Source organism: Salvelinus namaycush, chromosome 14 (assembly GCF_016432855.1).
Source record: "Salvelinus namaycush isolate Seneca chromosome 14, SaNama_1.0, whole genome shotgun sequence".
Lineage (NCBI taxonomy): Eukaryota > Metazoa > Chordata > Actinopteri > Salmoniformes > Salmonidae > Salvelinus > Salvelinus namaycush.
This window is the reverse complement of record NC_052320.1, coordinates 39626481-39637009: the sequence shown is the minus strand read 5'-3', so window position 1 is coordinate 39637009 and position 10529 is coordinate 39626481. Positions and strand designations below refer to the sequence as shown.

At 42.1% G+C, this 10529-nt stretch overlaps 1 protein-coding gene across 1 annotated transcript; it reads left to right on the top strand.

The window, feature by feature from the left end:
- The first annotated feature begins 173 nt into the window (after window positions 1-173).
- LOC120058992 (protein Wnt-7a) lies at window positions 174-9890 on the top strand. Its single transcript, XM_039007752.1, has 4 exons — window positions 174-426; window positions 1194-1420; window positions 4483-4754; window positions 8116-9890. The coding sequence occupies exons 1-4, from the start codon at window positions 356-358 to the stop codon at window positions 8596-8598; spliced, it is 1053 nt and encodes a 350-aa protein (XP_038863680.1). The 5' UTR covers window positions 174-355; the 3' UTR covers window positions 8599-9890.
- The last annotated feature ends 639 nt before the right edge of the window (window positions 9891-10529 follow it).

The window sequence follows — 10529 nt, the reverse complement described above, 5'->3', positions numbered from 1 at the left end:
TTCTCTGAACACGCCCCAGATAGATGAGCCAGATAGCCTATATAGATCTTGCTGGTAGCAAAAAAACAGTGAGAAGGAGATAATCGCACTACAGCACTTGCTCATCCTCCGTTTTTACCTGTGACACCCTCGCAATGATAAAACGCCACAGTAAAGGGGCCACGTAGGGGAGTTTACGGATATCATTAGCCTACAGCTAAGACTAGCTTAGTATATAAAATAATAGGCCTATCTGTTGGGGATATTCGTTTGTACCGACTTGAAGTAATTTTGGATAACTTGGACAGTGACTATCGGAGAATATATATTCATCGCTTTCTCTTGCACACTGCATGAAGCTGAGAGTGGAAGCATCATGAGTCGAAAAACTAGACGCTGGATTTTTCGGGTTTTGCTTTGCCTTGGGATTGTCTATTTGAAAATCGGGTGAGTTTGTCATTGGCATGTTCATTAGGTAGCCCGTGTTTCTAAAAAGAAAAAAAGAAAATATAAGAGTAGCCTATAACAGAAAGTTTCGGTGTGAAGTGTGTTTGAATAGACATAGCCTACATTTCTATAAATTAAACTGTATATAAATTATTATAATTATTCATCTAACTAAGCTATGTTCATTGTTTATTTGACATTGACCCGTCATCATGTCTGAGAGTTTTATTAATCTGTTCTAAAAAGCATATAGAGTTTGAGTTTTTACAGTTAGAAACCACCTGACGAAGGTTTATTCTGATTTATTTGCCCATCTATAGGCTACAACACATCAAATAAATGGTTTCCGGGTTAATTTATCAATTAGAGATGGCTTCAGATGTGTCCTTCATATTTTGTGACACACTTGTATTTCACTCAAAGACAGAATAATTGAGTTTAAAATAAACCGTGTTCTCACCGCTTATCTCTCGTATTTCTACAGCCCATATTTTTTTATAACCTCCTCTAGACAAGGAAAACAATAAGTGCGCGTTTAAATTGTATGAATGTTAATCCCTTTTTCACGTTATAAACATGTAGGTTATAAAGCTTTAATAAACACCGTTGTATAGCCTATAGGACGTTGAAAACCATGTTCAATGTCCTATAGGCTATCTGGCAGTCAGTACTTTCTCTTTAAATAGCCACAAAACTACAATATACCATTGTTATATGGGTAAAAAAAAAAAAATGTAATTCAATGTCTAACTATTATACCCTTACAGTGGCTTTTCATCGGTGGTCGCGCTAGGTGCGAGTATAATCTGTAACAAGATTCCCGGTTTGGCTCCCCGACAGCGGATAATCTGTCAGAGTCGCCCGGATGCCATTATCGTCATCGGAGAGGGAGCCCAAATGGGGATAAACGAGTGTCAATTTCAGTTCAAAAATGGGCGCTGGAACTGCTCTGCGCTTGGAGAAAGGACGGTCTTCGGAAAAGAGTTGAAAGTGGGTATGTTGCAAATCAATTAAAGTTTGGTTAGAGCATTTTGAAATGTCATCTCATCACTGAAAATGTCCCCATGTTTATATAGGCCTGAAGGTTCATTGTGCGTCAATAGCGCACTGTGGCGCTTGTAGCCAAATGGCCCGTATATTTTTGAGTGCCTGCATATCTGTTCCAATGAGAGTTGACACAAATCGTTCCTGGCTTTTCTGAATGTCATTTGCGGATGACACATTATGTGTGCCTTGATAACATGGGCAGACGTTGGGGAAAGGTTATTGTGTGTCATTTGAGAACAACATGTGGTGGAAATTCCTATAGTTCAATTTGAGCTTTAAAAACGTTTCCCATAGGCTATACACTAGAAGTATCGACAGGGAACTTTCCCCCAAAAACTTAAATGCTCATAATTGGTGAACAGATTGAAGCTGTGTCTTACACGGGTCTTTCAAGATAGAGACAGAGTGCGAGAGAAAGGAGGGGAACTTAACAAGTCCAAAAGGTATCAGAAGCCAGCACGGTAACAAAGCTCTTGTGAACATTGACAGCCTGTGTTTTCAGGTCAGCGTAGTCCCCCGAGGCATATATTCACTGGTCTTTATCCTTCTCTATCACTGGGTGCTGTGGCTCTCACTGTAAAGACGGCGATCTTACCACGGGTATAAGTTACAGTAGATAGAAAGTACAGAGGAATAAAAGCTTGAAATACCGAGCTGCACATACACAGGGGAGTAACGAAAGAAAGGAAAAGTTCAAATGAAGTACTGTAGCTACCTGGTTAGGCAATAGGTTTCACAGCATTGATGGATGTCTAGGATGTCTTTGGGGAACACAGGGATGGCCTACAGTAGGTGCAGGTTCATGGCTGGTCTACTGGAGGCTGAACTTTCCAAAGAAACACGTTCAGTTTTCTTGTTCTGCTTCAAAACGTTTCCATGTTGTGCCTATCACACATGCCCTGAAGTTGTCTGAAGGACTTCTTGGGGTATTCTCCTGTGCATAATATTACATAATATTCTCACTATACTGACTGTAATGACTGTACAGTTACAGTTACTCTGAATAACACAACAGTAGATGGCTAATCTGTGCAGATTCTGTGGTACTCACCAGATTGTTGTATATTCAGGGAGCAACTAGAACGTAATCTAGGATCGTATCCTATCCCAACCTGGATTTGGGCTGTTCAGTAGAGTCACACACAACAAATAGCTAATAGCATTGTAATAGAACACGTGTTTTAACCATCAAGCAGCTAGACTAGAGAGACCTTCATACAATGTATTCCTATAAATCCACAACTAGTGCATTCAATGGTGATTCATAATATTACTGTGAAAAGCTCTTTACAGCTGTTGGTGTGAAGGGCATAATCCTCTTCTGCTGTTCAAGTGGAAGCTGTGGTCTTTCACAATATGTTTTCTTCTTGAATGAGTGTTTTAAGTCACTGAAGAGTCTGGCATAGAGAACCATGCAAAATAGATTGGTTTCACTGATCAGATTAGAGGTTAGAAATGAATGCCATTGTTGATGTCTAGCGTGAGTTGGGTGGAGCTTGCACACTCTCGCTTGTGGCAGCCAAAGAAAGGCAGCCTGTCTAGGGTTTCTGTTCGCAGGGGTGCAAGGTGCATCTAATGTTTTGAGTGTTTCTATAGTATTTTGTCCATTGCAGATCAACCAACACGCATATGTAAAGTTAAAACTGAAATAACATTTGATGTGACTTATTTAAAAGAGACTATTCTACACTTGGTGCAATGAGAGTATTCAATTTGCATATGGCTCTTACTACTTACTCACTTAAAACCGGATAAAGCATTGCTTCTGTTGCTTTTAGGTCTTTCCAGTCAGGTCTCATGACAAAGTACTGAAGAATTCCTGCCATCCTTTGTTTTGAACCAATGCACTAGGGACTCCTGGGGGAAAATTAACAACGGAGCAGTTAGAACTGACTGCCCGGCACACCTTCTTTTCTGGCTCGGGGCCCATCGAATCTATAAAAACGTCCACATAATTGATGCCTCAATATGAGGTTATCTTTCAATGGCAAGGGCGCAGATCGTAGATGTTTATCGAAAACAGGGCAGCAGCACCTCGTGAATCTGGGTTCACCAGGAAGTAAAGAGGAAGGTGTCATGTTTGTTTTTGAAGAACTGTGGAGTAGTTCGTTTACATAGATATGATGGATATTGCCATCAGTCGCTGGTTGTTTGTATATACCGAACTGCAGATGCAGGTATTTCACTCTGTATGCATGCGTACACAGAAGTACAATTTGGTTAATAATACGATTAATATTGATAACTGCAACACATTTGTTTGCGTCAGGTGATAACATTAAACCAAACAAACATATTGGAAAATGGCACATGGACGCACTTGTACAGTAAACATTGGTATTGGTATAACCCAGTTTCCCAGTTCTCTATTTACATAGCATGTTGGACCTTAAAATAGATGCTGTGACTAAGAACTTTGAACAAGAAGCTCACTCTTTCAATCATGACAGGTTCACCTTTAATTATATGCTGGTAATTCAAACATCCCAGTGTGCGTAAATGATTTGTTCAGTGGACATGGGAGAGATAACCTCTGAATCAAGATCCTCCCTGCAAGAATACACAGAGTGTACCAGGGCACTAATCTGATCAATAGCTCATCCTTCTCCACAGCCATCTCATTCATACTACTTTATTGATTAGGGAGTTCACAGACATTTTGTTTCTAAGGCAGGCCAGTTTCCAGGTCAGTTTTCAGATGACTGTAGTCCTTGAGTGGTTTGTCTGACAAATAAGTTGACATGAGCACTGACACTTAATGGTTAAACTGCTCTCAAGTTGCTATTTTTTAACATACAGTATACAGTATATTTGATATACACCATATAGACGGAAGTATGTCATGGAAATCCAGATTTCCTCCCCCATCCCTGTGCTATTTATCAAGCTGTGAAACATACAGCTGTAGCACCATACAAAAAATATGAATTCTCCCAGATATCACACCAGTTTACACATTAAAATGATTAAGCATACTAAATACTAAGTCCCAACTGTGTTCCCTCCTAGGCAGTAAAGAGGCTGCGTTCACCTACGCCATCATAGCGGCCGGCGTTGCCCACGCCATCACTGCAGCCTGTACTCAGGGGAACCTGAGTGACTGCAGCTGTGACACGGAGAAGCAGGGTTTCTACAGTAAAGGCCAGGGCTGGAAGTGGGGCGGCTGTTCAGCAGACATCAGCTACGGCCTGGGCTTCTCCAAGGTGTTCGTGGACGCCAGAGAGGTCAAACAGAATGCCAGGTCTCTCATGAACCTGCACAACAACGAAGTGGGACGCAAGGTACGTGACCACGCCACTCCTCTTCCCTGTTCTCTCTCCATAGGGAAGGATTTTAGATGGAAGGCTGCATGTATTTTTGATGGTAAAAATGTAATCCCTTCAAACCTAAACTGGATCCCGGACTATTTCATTAGGTTGTGGCAAAGAAGCAGGACCCTTCCAAAAAAAGGTTAAATACAGCAAAATCTGGGGGTAGTTCACTCAACAACAAAAAAATACAACTTTCTGTGGTAAAAAAACAAAAATAGATTATTTTGGATGAATTGCTTTATTCTCTTATATGTCTTTACTGTAATCAGGAGATAGTTCCTTGAAGATTGACATGTGCTGTAGTTTACTTAAACAGTTGGGCTGCTGTTACACAACACAGCTTGCATGCAATTGTAGTTGCTTGCAACTGAGTTGCTTCTTGATTGCTTCATGAAACACCCCGTTGCAACTAATAAGCAACTGGTCTGCAACTTGGTTGCATCTAGCTCAAACTTTTAAACCTTGTGCAAATAGTTTCAAGCAACAGCCAATCAAAACAAAAACTTTTGTCACATGATCCATTCGATGGTTCGGGAATTACAACCCTGTTGTCATGTCAACATAGCTGTCAGTGCTGCGCAGCAGAACCCGCAATCAGGGCTTTTAGTGAACCCAAACCTCTCAACTGAAATTGTCCCCCATGAACTGTGCTACTGTAGCTAGCTTAGTTCGTTGCTAGCTTGGTTAGCTTGTTCCTAGCTAGCTAGCTGTGTTTGTGGGCGGCAGGTAGCCTAGTGGTTGAAAGGTAACTGAAAGGTTGTTGGATCGAATCCCCGAGCTGACAAGGTAAAACATCTGTCGTTCTGCCCCTGAACAAGGCAGTTCCCCCGGAAGGCTGTCATTGTAAATAAGAATTTGTTCTTAACTGACTTGCCTAGTTTAAATAAAGGTTCCATTTAAAAAGTGACCTAAATTGTACAGGCTGCATTTCTTCTACATCCTTGCTGTTACAATAACCAAATGTTGGATAAACAAATTATTTGTGAAACCAAGGTGTAATGCAGCAGATGACATTGGGGTGAGATTAGAATTCTCAAACAAGCAGCTTCAGTTTGATTGGCTGTTGCATGCAATTTTAATCGCGTTTGAGTTGCTTCATGCAACAGCAAAGTTGCTTGAGATTGTGTCACTTGCAACTGCAACTAAAATTGTGTGAAAGTTGTTTCGTGTAACCCCAGCCTTACAGAGAAGAGACCGAATCTAAATCTGAGTCCGAAGTGTTGGTTAACTACACGGCCTACCGAATATAGGCTAGGCCTCAGTAACCATGGTTGTTGTGATTTAGTAGTCTCCGCCATGCTTGGAAGTGGCTGGACCTTGCCAAGGATCTGGGTATTGGGACCAAGATTAAACAGGCAGTGAAATAAAGGGAAGCTTTTTTAGAGGTAAAGAGCAGTTTAAGTGGCAGGGTTTTATTACGACCCAGATCTCTGGGCTGAAAACAGATTGACACTGTACAAAAAGGCATTAGCCTGCTCCCCTATGATCTGCACTGTTGGCAGAGGATACAGTTACTGTTTATCGCAATTCCTAAATTCCTTGGTTTGTCTGATATCCTAGAGCCAAGTGCTTATCGTGTGTAGTAGTCTTGTGCCACGGGTTGCTGTGTGGTGCTTAATATTGCCGAATAATATCTACTGTATCACTATGTCTCTCGGAAGAGGTTACCTGCCTAACAGAGATGTTACGTTCACTTGTGTGATACACCTAGTGTTTTGTAGGGTTTGTGGTCTGTCAATGACTCACATTGTGGCAAATCCCTTGAAACAACCAAGATGGATCAGGGACGAGGTAATGTTCACATTCTCAGATCAAGGCTCCTGTGCATCCATGGCTGCAGCAAATACTAGATCAGCTCTGAGACTCCAGCAAGTCTGGAGGTCAAAGAATGAGCGGAATAATTGTGCCAAACAACTTGGGCGAGGCTCCTTAGCAGTACACTGGAGTTAGTGAAGAGGAAAGAAGCACCTCTCCCTCCAGAGTCAAGCCTTTACCCCTCTCTCTCTCTCGCCTCTCTCTGTGCCACAGAGGCCTGATTCAAACCACCAACACGTACCCAGACAGACTGAAAAGCCTCCACTCACACATTGTGCTCAACAGCTCACTGTTGCCTTTCTGTGTGGGGCCTGAATTCAGCCCTGCTTATCTAGACAGCTAAATTGCCTCTCACAGTGAAACAGGCTACACTCGTGGATTCAGATCAGTTGGGCTTCTTTTTTCCCCCGTATCCTTGGTAATAAATGGCCTCTCTGTTTTGATAGTTGTCCCCCCCCCCCTTTATTATGCTAATCAACGCAGTGACACTGAGAAGGAGCGCAGTTCACAGCCCCCAGGTCCAATACGACCAGACAAAGCCTGTCACAAGTGTTGGTCACAGGGCTGCTGAGGGATTAGTAGCTGGGAAGCCAAGTGTTGTCTGGTATACCACGAAAAGCTAACTGCATTTGTATGCATTTTCAGTACAAGGCACTAAAATTCATTTGTTTTATTGATTCTAGAATCAAATTGCATTTGTGGAAAAGGAAAATCCATATATATGTTTCTTATACGACATTATTGAAGGTTTTTCACTATATATTTTTTTTTCCACTTTTCACTCATTGATTGCGGGAACTCACAAAATCTCTATCTATCCTATGATGAAGATAGTAGAATGCCAAACAAGCCCCTCATACATTTTAGTTCAAGGAATTGGGACAAATAGTGTAGCTATAGTGCTGGCTGTGCCTTTTCAGGTATGAGACAGCAGACACTTGTAATAGTCATCGGAGCAGGCTTTAACAGTTATATCCACATCATTCAGCAGCTTGTGCAGTCAATCCTGACCTTACCGTGTTGTGTTGTGACTACACACGAGGAGACTGTAACCCGATCCAGCATTATGGCTTCTGTGTACAGTCTGTACAAAGCTACTGTTTTGTAAAGGGCTGTTGTATTCAACCTCACAAGTAGCTTGTTGCTGATCTAACGCACTGCACTGTGCGTACAATGTTACCCACCTCCTAGACTTTAACATACCTGAGTGTCAGTGTGTGTCACTGTGCTATGTTGCTGTTTTCAATGGGATTGCAACAATCGAATTATGTAGGCCTATCATTTACTTCAACCTCCACTGACCCTTGGGCCCATACAGAATGTTTAGATTTTAGAGGGATCATTTTCAGGTTATTATGACAATAAACATATACGTTCATTATATACATAATAGTATGGCATGTTTGCAGAGGCCTTTCTTTTTCAGTGACTTACTCATATATAGTAATATAACCTTCAGCAGATTGTTTGCAAGGTCTGTAAAGGTAACCTCTCTCTCGGTTGTTTGTGTGTCTAGATCCTGGAGAAGAACATGCATTTGGAATGCAAGTGTCATGGTGTTTCGGGCTCCTGCACCACCAAAACCTGCTGGACAACACTTCCCAAGTTCCGCGAGCTCGGCTACATTCTCAAAGAGAAGTACGCCCATGCTGTGCACGTGGAACCGGTCAAAGCCAGCCGCAACAAGCGGCCCAAATTCCTCAAGATCAAGAAGCTCTACTCCTACCGGAAACCCATGGACACAGACCTGGTGTACATAGAGAAGTCCCCTAATTACTGCGAAGCGGACCCGATGACGGGCAGTGTCGGGACGCAAGGCCGGCTGTGTAATAAGACTGTTCTGCAGCAGGTCAGCGGCTGTGACCTGATGTGCTGCGGACGGGGTTACAACACACACCAGTACTCTCGCGTGTGGCAGTGCAACTGCAAGTTCTTGTGGTGCTGCTACGTCAAGTGCAACACCTGCAGCGAGAGGACAGAGGTGTACACCTGCAAATGACAATATTTATCGGACCGTCAGATGTGTGTGTGTGTGTGTGTTTGTGTGTGTGCATAGTGGATTTCTTTTTACTAATGGATAGATGCTGTCTTTGCAGAAATAGACATTGAGGAACTATAAGCGGAAGATGGAACAACAGCGATTTTGTTTGCACACAATGCTCCTCCTCCCCTCTCAATATACATGTACTGGGATGCTTGCATTCGCCGGTGACATAAGGAGCTGTGTGCGATGGTACAACATATGACCATAAAGGGAAACACTGTGTCTTGGAAGCCAGGATGGGACAGCCTCAGGACATGAACTATAAGACACTGAGCTGCCTACCTGCCTGCCTACCTGGATGGATGTGTACTAGCTACTTACTGTTGACTGTAGAGCTAATGGATTCTCCAACGCTCACCACCAATCAATGCTGGATATAATGCTGGTCTGTGCTACTACTGTAGTTCTCTGTACCTGTAGCTCAATAGGACACGCTATGCACAAATGAAATTAAAGAGCCATCTGGAATATTTAACTTACTGTATTTAGAGACAAAATAATAATATTAATTTATTTTATAACGAAACTACTGATTTTGTCCGTTATGGAGCGAGTCTTAATTGTGTAGATGATGGGTGGTTCCCCCAATTAGAGTTTGTTATTGGTTTGTTTGTTGCAATCAAACATAGAACATACAGTCATACACTGGAATGAGTCAGCCTGGAATTTTCCCCTGTGGAATATTATGTCCCTCATATTGTTCCAGGTTAGGCTGGTAATAGACTACTGACATTTACTTTCTCGTGAGTTTGGGCTAATCTGAAATCCTATTCCTTTTATAGTGTCTCTGACCAAAAGTAGTGCACTATATGGGGACTATGGTGCCATTTTGGATGTGGCTTTAGTCTTCCTTCTGTTTGCTGCTAGTCTGGGGAGTCCCTCGCTGTGGTCTAAGGGCATCAACACTACTGTCTGTGTTAAATGACAATGCTCACCTCAAGCTGACTAAATTTAACAAGGCATATTCAACCATCTCTTTTTGGTAAATACTGGTAAAGAGAGTATATTTTGTAAAAAGCCTATTTTTATATGAATGTCTTATTTATACTATTTCTTCTGGCATAATTCAATTTCAAGCTCTTCCCTCTTTATCCCGCTGTAAAATCCTCGTGGGACAATGTGTGATCTTGTTTTCGCCACTGGTGTCACTTCACTGCCGTTGTTGTATACTGTATGTGATTGGAACCCCAAATTTATCCCTGTGAGTATATGGCTGTGTTCAAACTGCTCTGTTTACGGTATTTCATGACTGGTATGGTTGGAATACAGGAACAGGATATGACTAACAAACCATGACTCTGAGGGTTTCATTTCACTACCAACCCTAACTTGCATGATAAAACAGGCAGCTAAAATTGGTTGTGATTTGCAGCCTGAATCTAGCCCCATCCCTAAAACACACTGTTATTACATATTAATTACATGTTAACTACACATTCATTAACTATGGGGTTTATTACTTGGGACTTTAAGTTGATTGTATTGTATGACAGTTTAATGCTGCCATTAGGCTACAACACTCCACATTGAGCAAGCTATTATCTACTAAAGACAATGACGTTAAAAGAACATAGATTTCATATGGTGATCATGGGTAGGCCTACATGCCTCGAGTTAAATCAATCGCTGAAATGGTTCACTCTACGATTGCAATCCGCGGGGTAAGTAGCGGAAAAGAAAGAAAGACATTCTTGGAAAGGGGGCAAAGTTATTCAGGCTTAATTGAGGGCCCATCTTGGGCCCTGCAGACTGGGAAGGAAGTGGATGAATGTAGCGGAGGAGAAAAGCGTTTGTGCACTAATGGTAGGGTGTTGGTGTAATTGATGAGGCTGGTCGGGCTGGCTGTCATGGCGGTGATGACTTGCTCGGGCAGGGAGGAGTTGGAG